This window comes from Ambystoma mexicanum, chromosome 7q, assembly GCF_040938575.1.
Source record: "Ambystoma mexicanum isolate Mex_15411 chromosome 7q, UKY_AmexF1_1, whole genome shotgun sequence".
Classification (NCBI taxonomy): domain Eukaryota; kingdom Metazoa; phylum Chordata; class Amphibia; order Caudata; family Ambystomatidae; genus Ambystoma; species Ambystoma mexicanum.
Window position 1 is genome coordinate 300,995,465 of NC_090941.1, and position 17,504 is coordinate 301,012,968.

The window sequence follows — 17,504 nt, forward strand, 5'->3', positions numbered from 1 at the left end:
TCTCACCTTTTTGGCAACAAGGCTGACGAGAGTCTTGAGAGGTTGCAGACCTCAAAAGCAGCTGCCAAATGTTTAGGAGCTGCTATTAGGCAACCTCGGCCTTTTCGTGCGCAAGGACAATCGTGAAGGGGGACGATCCTATCGTTACTACACCTTATATGGAAAGGCGAGAGAAATGGCCAGTCAAAGGGGCCAAAAAAAGGCCACTCGCGGTGGACGAGGAAAACGTGCAAAGCCAGCTCCAGCTGCAGCCTCTCTGCCATCAGCGCTGCAACATCCGCCACAAAACCACTTTGAGGACTTGCATCAAAAAACACCTGTAGGAGGCAGGCTGTCACAGCATCTGCAAGAATGGCGAGCCATTACTTCAGATGTTTGGGCTCTAGAAATAATAGCCCAACGATACTGCCTTCCTTTTCTAACTCATCCTCCAAGCAATCCACCAGGGAGACACCCGTTGAAGTCTTCAAACCCGCTCCTACAGCAGGACGTTCTAACCCTGCTGGAGAAAGGTGCTATAGAACCAGTAGCTGCAGCGGAGAGGAACAAGGGATGGTACTCCCCGTATTTTTTGATCCCCAAAAAGGACAGAGGACTAAGACCCATCTTGGACTTAAGAAACTTGAACAAGTTCCTCAGGGAGGACAAGTTTAAGATGGTTACACTTTCTCAGATCCTTCAGGCCCTTCAACTTTAGGACTGGTTGGTGTCATTGGACCTCCATGATGGTTATTTTCATGTGCCGATTCATCTCAAGCACAGAAAATACCTGAGGTTCGTAGTTGGCGACTCACACTATCAGTTTCGAGTCCTGCCATTCGGATTGACCTCCGGCCGAGGGTCTTCACCAAGTTAATGGTAGTGGTGGCAGCGCACCTCAGGAGAGGGGGGATTCATGTCCACCCCTACCTGGACGATTGGTTGGTCAGGGCGCGTTCTTCCGAGCAAGCACTGGATCATCTGAAAGTCACCTGTCACTTCCTCCACAGACTGGGCTTCTCCCTCAATTTCAGGAAGTCGCAAATGACACCTTCCCAACAGCTTCAGTTCATAGGAGCTGTATTAGACACATCCTTGGGAAAGAGCTCGCCTCCCAAGTCGAGGGCTCAAGACATTCTTCAGATGGTTTCCAAATTCCAAAATGGCCAAAATCTCCAGGCTTGCGACTTTTTAAGGTTGCTCGGCCTCATGGCATCCTGCATCTTCCTGGTGCCAGAGGCACGCTTGAGGATGAGATCCCTTCAATGGGCTCTAAAGACTCAGTGGTCCCAGTTCTCGTGTCAAATGACGGATCTTCTTCAGATTCCGAGCAAGGTCCGACAAGATCTTCTATGGTGGACCTGTACAGAGAACATCCTAAAAGGAGAACCTTTTTGGCAACCATGGCCGGAGATCACAGTAGTGACGGATGCCTCACTCATGGGGTGGGATGCTCATGTCAACGATTTGAAAATCAACGGTTGTTGGTCTCCATCGGAGTCCAAACTACACATCAACCTTTTAGAGCTGAGGGCAATCAGACTGGCGCTGAAGGCCTTCCTGCCATCTGTCAGGGGAAAGAATGTCCTGATAATGACGGACAACACAGTGGCCATGCATTACCTAAACAAAAGAGGTGGTGTGGGGGTCACTACCTCTGTGCAGAGGCAATGCAGCTCTGGTATTGGGCAATTCAGGAGGGAATCTCTTTAACGGCAATGAATCTAGCCGGGGAAGAGAATGACGGCAGATGCTCTGAGCAGGCAGAGCACAGTGCCCCATGAATGGGAACTGGCTCAGGAAGTCATTCAAGAGATCTTCGCCCTTTGGGGAACCCCTCAAGTAGACCTATTTGCAACCGGTATCAACCGAAAATGCGAAAGGTATTGCTCAAGGGAATTTCCCCCGAGAGGTGCCCTGGGGGACGCGTTCGTGGTGGAGTGGAATTTCCCACTATTGTATGCGTTCCCTCCGATTTCCGTCATTCCTCAGGTCATCAGGAGGCTGAGCCGTTTCGGGAGCCGCATGATCCTAATTGCCCCGGATTGGGCCAGGAGAACGTTGTACCCGGACCTTCCTCTAGTATGTCTTCCTCAGAGAGAGAACCTTCTCTCTCAAATGGAGGGTCAGGTTCTCCATCAAGAGGTCAAAACGCTCAACCTTCATGCTTGGTATCTGAAAGGCTGAGATACAGCTATTGGAACCTTCCAGATGATGTTATGGAGGTGTTGCTTTCGGAAAGAAGGCCAGCAACAAAGTCTCTATACCGTTTTCGTTGGAAAAAGTTTTGCAACTGGTGCAGAGAAAAGAATGTCGATCCTTTTCTATGTTCTATTCCGGAAGTACTATCTTTCCTTCTGACCCTAGCACATAGAGGTCTGAATATTGGAACAATAAAAGGTTACCTTGCAGCGCTTTCCATTTTCAAGCGCTCGTCGGAAGAATGCTCCTACTTCAAAATTCCTTTGATAATACAATTCTTAAAAGGACTCACTAATGTGTTTCCTCCTCACCCATTTCAAGTACCTATTTGGGATCTCAGTTTAGTCCTAAAATTCTTAATGTGTGCTCCTTTTGAGCCTATGCACACATGTCCATTAAGATTACTAACAGGGAAAACTGCCTTCTTAGTTGCTTTGACATCAGCAAGAAGAGTGAGCGAATTGCAGGCACTGTCTTCTGGGCCACCCTATACTGTGTTCCATAAGGACAGAGTTGTGTTGAGGGTAAAACCATCATTTTTACCGAAAGTAATATCTGATTTTCATTTAAGTCAGAAAATTGTTTTACCCGCATTCTATCCTCCACCCCATCCTTCTAAGGAGGAGGAAAGATTACAAAGGTTGGATCCAAAAAGTGCTTTAAGCTTTTACATCTCTAGACTTTCCAGACTTAGAGTGGACAACCAGCTGTTTATAGGTTGCACAGGAAGGAAACTGGGTCAATCGGTGACAAAACAGACAATTTCACGCTGGATCGTGCTTTGCATTTCAGAATGCTACAGACTAGCACAGAAAGACCCACCAGAAGGGTTAAGGGCTCATTCCACCAGAGGCATTGCCTCTTCGACAGCCCTTCAAAGAGGTGGTCCAATAAGATCCATTTGCGAAGCAGCAACTTGGTCTTCACTACATACCTTTTCAAAATTCTATAACCTGGATGCTTCCCAGTCTAAGGAACTGACTTTTGGAAAAGCAGTGCTTTATTCCGCCATCTAAGGGCATTGAAAAAATCTAACCCCTCCTCCAGAGAAATTATACAAAATACTGCTTTGGGAGTCTATCTAAGATGAGGAATACTTTGGAGGACACAATCCACTCGAAGAACAAGTTACTTACTAACTGGTAACGTTCTTTCAATTGGATGTTCCTCTAACGCAGGGGTGCACAACTGATTTTGACAGAGGGCCGAAAGCACCTTACATGAGGGCTATAGTGGGCCGAAAAGTAAATGTGGGCGTGGCGGTAGGCGAGGCGTGGCAGGAGGCTTTTTAAACCCCCAATTTGTACTAAACACATGGAAAAAGAATGTTTTTGAGGGGTAACGATTTTTATTTGCATTTCAAACTTACATTTTGTACTACACATTTTCCATTGTTATAATTTATTTCTATTTAGTTATTGTATCTCGCCTGTTTAATTAACTTATATACATTTTATTGACCCTAGATACACTATGCCCCATGGCACCCTCACCCCCAACCAAACACTATGCCCCAGGACCCCCTTACCCCAAACCAAACACTATGCCCCATGGCCCCCTCACCCCCAACCAAACATTATGCCCCATGGCCCCCTCACCCCCAACCAAACACTATACCCCATGGCCCCCTCACCCCCAACCAAACACTATGCCCCATGGCCCCCTCACCCCCAACCAAACACTATGCCCCATGTCCCTCACCCCCAACCAAACACTATGCCCCATGGCCCCCTCACCCCCAACCAAACACTATGCCCCATGGCCCCTCACCCCCAACCAAACACTATGCCCCATGGCCCCCTCACCCCCAACCAAAAACTATGCCCCATGGGCCCCTCACCCCCAACCAAACACTATGCCCCATGGGCCCCTCACCCCCAACCAAACACTATGCCCCATGTCCCCCTCACCCCCAACCAAACACTATGCCCCATGTCCCCCTCACCCCCAACCAAACACTATGCCCCATGTCCCCCTCACCCCCAACCAAACACTATGCCCCATGGCCTCCTCACCCCCAACAAAACACTATGCCCCATGGCCCCCTCACCCCCAACCAAACACTATGCCCCATGTCCCTCACCCCCAACCAAAAACTATGCCCCATGGCCTCCTCACCCCCAACCAAACCCCCCACCCCATGGCCCCCTCACCCCCAACCAAACCCCCAACTCAGCACACACACAAACATGCACCAATACAGACCCGAACCCCCACCCCCCAACTCAGCACACACACAAACATGCACCCATACAGACCCGAACCCCCCACCCCAGCACACAAACATGCACCCATACAGACCCGAACCCCCACCCCCCAACTCAGCACACACACATGCACCCATACAGACCCGAACCCCCCACCCTCAACTCAGCACACACACAAACATGCACCCATACAGACCCGAACCCCCACCCCCCAAATCAGCACACACACAAACATGCACCCAGACAGACCCGAACCCCCACCCCCCAAATCAGCACACACACAAACATGCACCCATAAAGACCCGAATCCCCCACCCAACTCCAAACCCCCCACCCCCAACTCGGCACACACTCAAGCATGCACCCATACAGACCCGAACCCCCACCCCCAACTCAGCACACACACAAACAATGCACCCATACAGACCCGAACCCCCACCCCCAAATCAGCACACACACAAACATGCACCCATACAGACCCGAACCCCCCACCCCCCAAATCAGCACACACACAAACATGCACCCATAAAGACCCGAAAAACTCCAAACCCCCCACCCCCAACTCAGCACACACTCAAGCATGCACCCATACAGACCCAAACCCCCAACTCAGCACACACACAAACATGCACCCATAAAGACCCGAACGGCCCACCCCCCAACTCCAAACCCCCCCACCCCCAACTCAGCACACACTCAAGCATGCACCCATACAGACCCGAACCCCCACCCCCCCAACTCAGCACACACAAACATGCACCCATACAGACCCGAACCCCCACCCCCAAATCAGCACACACACAAACATGCACCCATAAAGACCTGAACCCCCACCCCCAACTCCAAACCCCCCACCCCCAACTCAGCACACACACAAACATGCACCCATACAGACCCGAACCCCCCACCCCCCCAAATCAGCACACAAAAAACATTCAAATCAAAACATTCATACACATCCGACACCCCCCTCCCCCGCATCTCAACATACACACAAAATACATTCAAATACAAACATTCACACCCCCCCACATCTCAACATACACACAAAATACATTCAAATACAAACATTCATACACATCCGACACCCCCCCCACCCCCGCATCTCAACATACACACAAAATACATTCAAATACAAACATTCATACACATCCGACACACCCCCCCACCCCCGCATCTCAACATACACACAAAATACATTCAAATACAAACATTCATACACATCCGACACACCCCCCCACCCCCGCAACATACAAACATAAAGCAAAACAAACCCGAGACACAAACAGACCACTCACCGGAGTCGTGCTGGAAGGCAGGTAAGCGGCAGGTAAGCTGGAACGTTGGAATCGTACTACGGCTGGCGTGGTCCAAGGCTGAAATGCCTTCCGGCATCAAGCCTTATGGACCACGCCAGCCGTAGTGCTGGCACTCTATTGGTGCAGCGCACACACATTACGTGGCTCGTAGGAGCGACGTGATGCGTGTGTGTGCTGAGCCAATGAGGGCCAGTGTTTTCACCGGCCCGGAAGACAACACAGACTTTCCTAATGGAGGGTGGCCGCGGGCCGCCCTCCATTAGGAAAGTCTTTGTGCCTCGCGGGCCGGTCAAAAGGGCATGGCGGGCCGCAACTGGCCCGCGGGCCGTATGTTGTGCACCCATGCTCTAACGTATTCCTCATCACCCTCCCAGCATACCCCTCTGTAGATTTTTTTCGGGTTATTGCCATCTCAAATCTCGCAAGGCTGATAACCTGTCTGCCGGCACAATCTACGCTGTACAAGATCAAAGAAAAAAAAGGTGAAAAACAGAACCGAGGCCAACGGGCGACGCGCATGCTACTTATACACCTGATGACGTCACCCTCGACTGAGGCCTTCGAGGGACCATCGACTCGACGACATCGACGCACGGTGCCCTCCGCCGAAAAAATTTCTGAAGAGCAGCAAAGTTGGATGGAATACATCTAAAATGAGGAATAGGTTGGAGGAACATCCAATTGAAAGAACGTTACCAGTTAGTAAGTAACTTGTTCATCTATTGTGCTCGGGACATGATTTGGGTAGGAGTTTGTGGTAACGTGGCTACGGGAGGGACAATCTCAAAAAGATTGAGGGGCACGAGAAACACTAAATAGCACAGGGTAGGGGTCCAGGGGAGGGACTGGACACTGCATGCATTTCGATGTTCAAAGGGGAGGGGGAGACCATGTCTGTGCAGAGGGACGGCGGATCACAATGCAGTTTTTTTACACGGTTGGGTGCGGGGGTTGGGGCGGGGGAATGTTTCAAGACTCTTCCTGGTTCAAATTTCAACGTGTTTTTGAATGTTATAGGAGGCACATTGGAACAGAATGCAGTGCTGGAGTCGCAGCCAAGCTCTACTGTCTGTGACTGGTGTTAACGTGTTCAAATGCTCCTGCAGATGTGATTACACTGTTATAAATCAGACACTTTTGCTAATGGCCACAAGTCTTTTAATCTAATTGCAATGCAATTGTGTATATGCGTTTTACACTGGGTCATCACTGTTGCACGTTTCTGGGGCATAGGTTCTTTCAGTCTTGCCCTTAGGAAGTTACCCATGTTTTTATTTGAAGGATGGATTTTATTCTCCTACAACTGTACTTGTGGCGTCCACCTCACACTGCACTTGACTCCATTCCAAAACTACAGGGATTTGAGAGCAACCTCTGAGTGTACGTCATCCATTGTTCCTTCCCAAGCCTTAGCAGGCAGTCTCTTTGCCCTTTTTGACTACTCTGTGATTCTCACCTGAAGGTGTTTGTCTCCATCTTTGGCACAAATGCGACTGACCTAATTATCTGCACTTATGTTCTATATGCACGTATCCACCAATGCACTTTTGTATGTTCTTCAACCCCATCCAACCCATTTGCACTTACCTGATCTGAATATGTTTCCAAATATTGCGAAAGTTGTCTTTCCCTCGTCACTCTTTGGGGATACTGCAATGTGTTTGTTCCCCATGTCAGCATCTTATACTGCATCAATACATTAAACAAATAAATTGGCTCAGTTCGGGTTGAGGCACACCCAGTGCAGCCCAGAGTTTCACTTTAAACTTTGAGACCCTGCCACTTCAGATTGCTACAATGAACATCAACTCCCCGGCTGCCTTATCTCCCTCACTGCAAACCTGGGCATCTGTCGGCTTATTCCATTCAATTACCATGCCACCTATACCTTTACAAAGCACTTTGTCACCACACTCTTCTTGCCCTTGAAGTCCCCCCATGAGTTTTCATTTACACTCACTCGGAGCTTTGTGGCGGGGGGCTCTTACATGCCCTGGACTGTTTGCTCCTCCATCCCATAATTAACTTAGTTACCTGAACACCACCTCAATGTTTGTGTTCTCCAGTCCCTGGCTATTTGTTCTGCAACCTAGATCAACCATCTGTGGCCTGAATGTGAGGTCATTCATGTCTTGCCAGCAGTGCCCCTCTAGGACTTTCTACTCAGGATCGCTCTTTTGCATTCTCTGCCCCTTCTGATGCATCGAAATACTGATTTCTCCTTCCATTGCTGCTTTGGAGTTCCTTGCCAGAGGGGTCTGCATTGCCTTCTGTATTACTTTACTTCACAGATCTACTACGTGCAGACTGCAGGTTTCTGGAGGAGCTGGCATTTGTGATGCAACCTCACACTTCATTTACTTTAATTTCTCGATGATCCTTAACGGGTCAAAGTTCCACGAGCTGGGATGTGTTTCTAGTTTTAATTTCACTGACCTGAAGATGTTCAGGTTCTGGTTTGATATAATGGACCCAGTAGCCAGTGTAATGGCAATGCCACAAGCTGTGTGGATTAATGCTCTCAGCAACAGCAGTGCCTGTAATCCTGATTGTAACTGGATGAAGATGTTGAAGTTCATCCGTAGATCTATTTCATGTGCAGAATGTCTGGTTTAAAGACATGGAGAAATGTGTATTTTTTATTTCTATTATGCTGTTGTGCGATGCAAATTATAGCTCTGTATCATAAATGTATTTGTTTTTAGAGCTATTCCTAACCTTATCCGGGTGGTACTGTTAGTTTCTGTGATGCTATGTCATTGTGGTTTCATTCTGAGTTTTTCTATTTTTGTCCTACTCTTAGCCCCTTACTAAACCACCACTGCTTTTGTCCCGACAAGCACATTTGTCAATCGTTCTAACCTATTCAAAATGTATGCCATTCCTTTACAGATCATTGAAGTTGGACTTTGTGAAGTGTTTGAATTGATCAAAGAGACTCGGTTTTCTCACCCATCACTATGTCTAAGGAGTCTGCAAGCTCTGCTTAACATACTTCAAGGTCAACAGCCAGAAGGACTACAGTCTGAGCCTCCAGAAGTTCTAGGTAATATTTAAAAAAGTTTATTTGGTCTAAATGATCCTTTTTTTCCAATTTGATTGTACTTTGATACATTCCTATTCATAATGCGTTAGTATTAATGGCCTTAATCTTTGTGTCATTGGGTAACATGGTATTTGCTGTAGGCTGGCAGGTGGCAAGAAAATATGTATGGAAAGGAAGATTTAAATTGTTGAAATTTAGATCAGTAAAAAAAAGCTTGTTTTCCTGTAGGTATCCTGTTCCATATGTATAGGGATTCAATGGCAATGTTGCCCTTTGGTTTGTTGGAAGGCATTGAAGGCAAGCTATGCTCTGTGTATCACACTATATTTGACTCCACTCTGCTTTCCTGCACTTGGTATAGGGTTTGCATATAGAAATATAATGGGTTTCATGGGATGGTTTCTTCTAGTTCCATGTTTTCTTCACATCAGTTTTCTTCATTTTCTGTTTTGACATAATTGTTTGCTGCAAATGTACATACATCAAATTCAAAAGTCTCTAAATTCCCTTCTGCGCAATGGTTTCCCTGAGCCATTTCTTTGGTGTTGCCGGGGGCAAAGGAAACTATTGAAAATGCCAATCAGTCTTTTATGATGGGCGTCGAAGGCTTTACAGCCTGCACTTCACGTGGGAGGCATTTTGCAACAGATTCACATTTGCGCTCCCTGCGGTATCTAGGCCCCGAATGCAGGTGGGTGACCTTCTCCTCTTGTCACACGCTTTCACCTAGGGCTCTTGGGTGAAGATTGTTGCTGTGGAGAGAACTATTCAACCTGTCTTCTCCCGGGCATGTGAAGGAGTTTGCCTCTTCACACTTGTCGAGACATCAGGTAAGTCAGGTGTGCAAGCGGAAGGAACGAGTGTCCTGTAGCAGTTAGCCACCACATTACTGGAGTCTGCTCTAAGGCTAAGTTGGTTTCTACTGGTGTGTGGAGCACAGAGGTTCCTTCAGGCACTTTTTACTGGAGCAGTCACTGAGACCTTTTAGGCTCGTACCAGTGAAAGCACCAAGGACCCTCCCGAAGTCTAGTACCGGGTCATCGAGACCTGAGGTGACGCCTCGGCGTCCAAAATCTACCCGGTCTAAACAAAAGCTAGAGGTTCATCGACCTACTGGAGCAAGCTGCAAGGATTTTCTTTGTCAAAAAAAGCATGGGGTTCGCTCGAGGGTCTCACAGCAGAGCTCTGCATTGAGTAAGACTTCCTGCGTCTCTAGCCTGTTCTCGGATACAGTTCCAAAACAATTGCAACCTGTGAAATAACATAACTTCCTTCCAAGGAGGGAACACCATTGCAGGGCCAGCGACCGACTCCCCTTAAAATGGCTTCCATGGACCAGGCCAGACATGGATTCCTCACTCATGTTTATTGGTCAGCTGAAGATCATAGTCTGTGCAAACATGTAAATGAAAGGAGTAATACAATGCGAGTGAACAGTATTTCACATTCTCTGATAAGCAGAGATTCATTTGCAGAGAGGTTGCCTCATTTTACATCATACAGCGCATAATGCAAACGCAAAAGGAAAGACTGCTATGTCAGTCGCTATGTGACGGCTGGACCACATTTTTCGTGGGACTGAGCTGTATTCTGTAGGTTGCCGCACGAGAGAGGGCAAGGGCATTGCAAATACTCTATCAATTCCTAGGGTAACTGTCTACAGTTGAGGGGTCTGCTATACTTCACATGCAGAACACATGCCCCAATGGCTAACATGCAGTTAACATGCAAAATACTTAGACAGTTGTCGGATAAGAAACTGATACCACCAGCGTAGGTCCTCTCGTCTATACCTTCTCGTTATTGCAGTAAAATGTAGTATAATGGATTCAAATATGGCAGTGATAAAGTATGATGAGATTGGAATTTTAGTTACACTTTCGACTCAGTCTTTCATGACAGGAACGTGTAATACAAACCGTGAGACACATGCAAAATGACACAGTGAATTTAGTAAAAACATTCAAATAAAATATTAAGATATAAATGCATTTTGTCATAATTGGATACGAGCTTATGGGTGCTTTTAAGGGCTTACGACCCAACGGCATGATTGGCGTCATAGGGGAGAACTGGTTACAGTCCACCTGAATTCATATCCATACTCTCAGCCCCTGAGGCGTTCTCTAATCTCTGTGGCTATTGGTGATCTTCACCCTGTGCCACCAGGCTCTAAAGATGAAACTTGAGGAAGCTTTGATGATGTTTAGTGCCCAGGTCTGACGAAAGAAAATTCATGGCATCTAGAGTTTCCAAAAGTCCTGATTAAATGGTGTCTTCCTTGTCCGCCAAAGGATTTAATCGACTAACGTTGGTCCACCACGATTTTCAATTTGGAATCAGGTGACATCTTTGAGAGACTTTCACAGATACTCAGGACGGAGGGATGATTGCGTTCACTGAAAACCACAACAATATAGTCTTTGTTACTAGAGACACCGTTCAATCTGCCTCCTATAAAGCGTTTTCAAGATGAGCATTCTCATGAGGTTGTGCCCGACTTTCTGGTGTAACCAATCTAGAACTTTATTTCTCAACGCTTCTCTTGGTTCAGTTCTTTACATTAGTGATTACATTCTGCTGGTCTTCAATGGACTAATTTTACTGTTTCCAATTGGAGGCATATGATTTTTCCTTAAGTGAAGCTCTTTTGGCGTGAACATTATTTTCTTCAGACTAGAGTAACTGGGCCTAAAAAAGGCTGTACGAGACTGTGTGACGGTCGTGCTAGAGATGTTTCTGCTACTGACATGGAAGACTTGTTTGGAAGTTGTTAGGAAAGATTTCTCTTTAAAGCAACTTTCCCTCCATATTCGATCACCCCTGTGAAGGCATCAGGAAACAAGACACAGACAACAGATTCAAAGTTAAAAATAAAATGCTTTTGTTAAATCAATATCACAATGTTAGAAGGCCTAACTTGTCCTATGCTAAGGTGGGATTTCCCTACCTGAATGCAACTAAGGAAAGTCTGAGTCAGAGTCCAACTTAAAAGTCTGTCTGTGTCCAAAACCTATCCTTGCCCTCACAACTAAAGCTAAACAATGTGTAGGGATGTCAGTAATAAAAGAAATTGTGTTTAACGCACACTTCTTAGCTTCCTCCAGCTTTTGGCTTCCTTTTCAACTCCCCTTCTCTAAGATCAAAAAAAGTTCCATAAAAGTCTCAAGATTACCTTTCTAAAGTTCAAGGCAATACAGTTCCACACAATTCCCTTCCAAAAGTTCCAAGCAACACAGTTCAAAAGAAAAGGGTCTTGAGGCTTGGTTCTCAAGACAACATTTGAAGTTCCTCAAGTCTCGGGGTTCCCTGCCCCAAGACTTTAACACAGCCATGTGTACTTGTATCGGTCTTTTCAAAAAGGTTTAACACAACTAGAGGTCAACCGGTCCCTCCTTCTGGATTGCATCACCAGTTCACTTACAGTGCTTGTCCTTGGTTTGTTTGGTCCAGGCGTAGTTGTCAGACAACATAGTCCACCCATCATAGGTTGCGCAACAAGGATCCATAGGCTCTTCTTTCCACACGGGTGCTTCTGTACTTGCCCCTGTGTACATAGTCAAATTCACTTAGTTTCGCTTAGTCAGCTTTTTGGCTTTATGTCCAGTTTTATACTCCTCTGGCTTCTGGTTAGCCTCTTGGTTCTGCCATAACGGGTCACACACCTCTTGTGAGTCTTTGGCCTTGCCGCAGTGCATCCAATCATAAAAGTTCACTTTGCGGTAGTCTTGTTGATGCCCCGCCTTTCTATGGCACTCTTTCACACTTGCACTCTTTTTTGTAGGTTGCTTTCACATGGGCACTTTTCCTTTGGCTGTCATTTGCTATTTGCTTTGCCCACAAAGTTGTATTCAATTCAGTGTGTTCAATATGCATTCAATATGATAAATTTCAAGTTTCAATTCAGTTCGGTATTCAATATGCGTAATTTCAAGTTTCTATTCAGTTTGGTACTTTATCTATGCACAGCCCGCTAGGAGCACCCGAGCTTTCTAGTGGCTTTCCCTGACACTCACCGGTCCTCAGCGTTCCTCCCCGGCGGCTCCTGCTGCTTCCTTTCTGCTTCTCAGGTTGGCGGACCGGCTTCTGCGAGCCCCGCTCACACGCCAGGTGCTGTCATGCACCCACCAGTAGCCCTGTTGTGTCTGCAGGGACTCGGATGGCATCCTCTTCTTTCCTGCTCGCTCGCAGCTCGAGCTGGTTGTTCTCCAAAACTGAGGCTCCCACACCTGTGGCAGCCTAATGGCCAAGCTCGCCTCAGGCTTCACAGGTCCTCTGGGACGTCGGCTGCCGATACGGATGTCGAAGGTTTGCCTTCACACCAGCCCTCTGTGCCGTTGTGGACGCTGAAGCCATCGACTCCTTTGGGGCCTTTTGGCCGGAATTTGCTGATGGCACAAGGTTTTCCTCCCTCTGGATGACATCCATGAGGATGAGGATGAGGAGAGGTCAGATTTTGAGTTCGACCCTGTTGAGCCTGATGTGGCTCCTGTCTTTTCTGGGTACAGTCCGTTGGAAGAGTTAAGGCAATCTCATGATGCCAATGGCTTGGACACTTCTCCTGAGGTGGAGTTTGGTAGGCGTGAGCCTGGGGCTCATGTGGAGTCGTCCTACAGGAGACTGATGGCTAGGGTCACTGAGTATCTTGGTTGGTCTACCCCTCCTGAAGCTTTTGTTCAGGACGAGTTAACAGATATTTTGGATCAAGGTCCGTCCTCTGACCTGGTGTTAGATTTTCATTGGACGTTGCAGAAAAGGGTGGCGGCTGCTTGGCAGACACGGAATCTCTTCTGGCAGTTAACAAATCGTTAACTAAAAAATACCGCCCTTCCGGTAGCGACCCCAGCTGCCTTTCATCTCACCCCACTCCCGAGATTTTGTTGGTTGCCTTAGCAAGATTTTCACACACTCTGTGGAATTGTGTATCCCTAGCGACTGAGCATATTCACGAAGGGGAAGAAAGGGATGGGTTCCTTGCTCTCGGGCAGGATGACAAGGATGCCATGTGCGAATCCTTTTAGTCGGGTTTAGATACGGCCGACCGTGTTAGCCGGTCCATGGCTACGAGCACCGCAACCACGCAAATCTGCATATAACGGAAGTCAGGTTTTGCTCCGGATGTGCAAGCCCGTCTTTTGAACATGCCCTTTGATGCCGCACATTTGTTTTGCAGCAGGGCTGACGAGAGCCTTGAGAGGTTGCAGAACTCAAAAGCTGCGGCGAAATCTTTGAGCGCAGCTATGTGTCAACCTCTGCCTTTTTGTCCTAGGGGACAGCAGTGGAGGGGAGGTTCTTTTCGTTACTACTCCTCCTTTTGTAGGACGAGAGGATCCGCCAGTCAAAGGGGTCCGCGAAAAAGGACCCGTGGTGGTCGGGGGAAATAGGGGTGCCAAAGCAGCTCAGGCAGCTGCCACCTTGCGTTCAGGCGCTGCCGCAGCCGCTCCAGAACAATCATGAGGCCATGTTCCATTGTTCGTCAGTTGTGGGCAGACTGTCTCAGCATCTCGAAGAATGGCGAGCAATTACTTCGGATGCGTGGGCTCTCCAGCATGGGGTCTGGCATGGATTCACATGCTCATGAATATTCCCCGTCGTCAGGCTGGGAATCCTCGGTAAAGAAAAAATCAGTATCAGTTTCGTTTCTGATCTGTCTTTCTTAGTAGTAACCAATCACTCATCTCTGGGTCATACTGCCCCCAGCCAATGACTACCCTCTCCCTAAGCCCCGCCTCTGGCAGCCATCCTCAGATTTTTACAGCACGCTCAAGTGTTGGGAGTCCTCGTGTTTAGCTCTCGAGTTTTCTACTGCGTTTTCACGTATTTTCACGAGATTTCTCATTTTTTCGGTTTAATCGAGCCTCAAGCACCACCGTTTCTACTTCCGATAACGGGGACCCGTTTCGGAATTCTTCTACGCCCCTCAAGGGTGAAGTTTTCGTCGAGTTTATGCTTCTTGGTGGATTCCGGAAGATCTGCGGCCTACCTCAACGGACATGGCCCAGGACAAGGGAAGCTCAACGCCCGGATCCAAGCTGTTCAGGTGCTGCCCTGGATGAGGAATACAGAAAGTTTTCAAGGAGGACGAGCATTCGCGATGTCTCTACTGCCTTCATGAGGACAAGATGCACGTGGAGAAAGACTGTGCGTTCTGCAAGAACCTTTCGGAACGGACCAAACAAGATCGTCGGTCCCGCCTCGCCGCCTGGCTGGAGAAGGGCACAGCAGGTGATAAGGCGAAGAAGAAATCTGAGCGGGCTTCTAAGTCCTGTGAGGGCGCCCCGGCGACAGGGGCCAAGCAGCGCGAGTCCGCGGGCACCGGAAGCGCCGAAAGGTCGGGCTCTTCGGTTGCCAAGCAGGGTGCTACTTCCCCGGCACGTTCGACCACGAGCCAGCCAGCACTCTGGTTCGGGGAAGAGAAAGTCCGAGAACCCGGGTAGGCCGCTGGAGCGGACCCAGTCGATCTCGAAGGGGGAGCGAGGCGCTGACCCCGCCCCAACCCCCAAAGCGAAGGCGCAGGACGCACCTAAGGTGGTGAGGGCTTTGATCAGCAAAGGCCTCTTCCGAAGTGGTCGCTGCGACCCTGGCGAAGCCGGCTGAGACTATGCCCGTGGAACTGCCCTCCGGGCCCAGAGTATCCCTGCCACCGCGGAGGGATCCCTCTTTCCAGCCCATTGCTGAGACCCCCCCGGTGAAGCCCCCGGCTGAAAAAGAGGGGGGGGCCGGTGGCCATTACAGACTCAATCAGTCTGAGGAGGAACTGGTGGAAACCGCAAAGGGCCTCAACGAGAGGTCCTTAGGGGTTCGAGAAGGTTCGATCCCAGGGGGCGGTTCCTGCTGACGTGATCGAAGATAGCGACGACGACGAACAGGGCCCAGTGGAGCGGCCATCCCGTCCGTCGCAGCCATTGCCCTAGCCCCAGGATAGCTCGGCGGCCATTTTGTTGGCAATCCAATCCTTATGCACCGAGATAAGGACGAGGTTACCACGGACCCCGACGGAGGAGCCAGAACCAGGCCCGTCGGGAAGCCCTCCGAACAAGTGGAGGAGAGTCCACCCCACTCCGCCCTTTGTGCCTGCGAGACCGGTGGACCCCTCATCCCCCTCGCCGGCCCCTAGAGAGGATACGGCGATGGATACGGGGACGGACGATGACGGTGGCAATGACACAGCGGACATCCTGTCGTCTCCTCCCCCGTGGGCGTCTCCAGCCGACGAAATTGGCTCCTTCCACGCCATGATAACCAGGGCATCCGAGCTCTTCCAGCTCTGCCCCAAAGAACAGAAGGAGGGGTTTCTGTACCAACGACAAGAGGCTAAGAGGAAGACAGTCCTCGCGGTGCCTTTACTCGACGACATCTGGGACGAGGGGCTTGCTGTCCTCAAGAACCCTTCCACGACACCAGCCAAGAGGGACAGGTACGAGAAGAAGTACCAAGTCCCCGATGCTGCCCCCTTGTGCATCAGGGCCCAGCCCACGCTGGACTCTGTCGTCTCGGCGGTGGCTAAGAAGAAGGCAGCAGGTGCAGCGTCTTCAACTTCCACTTCCCCGCCAGACAGCGAGGGCAAGAAGTTGGACTCTATGAGACGACAAGTCATCTCGTCGGCGGCGACGACGATTAAGGCAGCCAATGCCTTAGCGATCGTGGCCCGCTACGACAGGGAGCTCTGGTTCAAGATGGCTCCCCTGCTAGACTTCCTGCCTGATGACAAAAGGGCGGAGGCCCCAGAAATTCTGCAGGAAGGCAAGGTGGCATCAGATCACGCCATAACTGTGGCAACAGACATTGCCGATACCGGATTTAGCCAACTGGGCAATGGAGTTTGCCTCCGACGAGGATGGCTCAAGGCGACAGACTTTCGCCAGGACATCCAGACCAGGGTGTTGGACATGCTGTTCGACGGCAACAACTTTTTTGGTAAGGCGGTGGATGAGTCCCTACAGGCCATCAAGACCGACTCGGAGACGGCCCGGGCCCTGGGGGTGCTTCAACAGCGACTGCCCTTTCGGAGCTCTGGAGGCAGACGGGGTGCCTCCAAAGGATCCAGCGGTTGCTCCTCCACTTACCGCCAGGTGGCCCGCTCCTCTTCCCAGGAGGCCTACAGAGGTCGCGGAAAGCAAGGGGGGGTCCCGCTGCCGTCGCCACGGCGGCAAGGCCGCCTCCAAGCAAGACTGACCCGGCCGGGTTGTCGGGCCCCCACCAAAGCACCCCGGTGGGAGGCCGACTGACTAAGTTCGTCAGCGTGTGGGAGTCCATCTCCACCGACGGTTTGGTGTTGGACACCTTGGCCAACGGGCACTCGTTGGAATTCCAAAAGAAGTGCCCTCGCATTCCTCCCGTGGCCAGGAAGGAGAATAACGTCCCTCAACTACTGTTGGAGGTAAAGGCGATGCTCAAGAGTGCCATCGAGCTCGTCCCCAGAGGGCTCCGGGGCTCCGGAGTGTACTCAAGGTACTTACTCGTCAAGAAGAAGACAGGCGGTTGGCGCCCCATCCTGGTCCTGCGTCTCTTAAACAAGTACATCAAGGCGCAGAAATTCAGGATGGTCACCCTCCAGCACGTGCTGGGACAGCTGGAGGAAGGCGACTTCCTATCGTCTTTGGACCTGGAGGATGCTTACTTCCACATCCCTATTCTAAAAAGGCACAGGAAGTTACTCAGGTTCGTGGTTCAGAGACGCCACTACCAATTCAGGGCTCTACCGTTCGGATTAAAGTCGGCACCCAGGGTTTTCACCAAGTGCCTGGCACC

The 17,504-nt window shown here is 49.6% G+C and overlaps 1 protein-coding gene across 12 annotated transcripts in view; it reads left to right on the forward strand.

The window, feature by feature from the left end:
- MYCBP2 (MYC binding protein 2) overlaps window positions 1–17,504 on the forward strand; it is a 3,160,061-nt gene that overhangs the window by 232,715 nt on the left and 2,909,842 nt on the right. For all 12 annotated transcript variants that reach the window (XM_069639721.1, XM_069639717.1, XM_069639718.1 and 9 more), the window contains exon 4: window positions 8,600–8,753. In XM_069639721.1, the coding sequence (XP_069495822.1) occupies window positions 8,600–8,753 (154 nt within the window). The remainder of the gene's footprint in view (window positions 1–8,599; window positions 8,754–17,504) is intronic.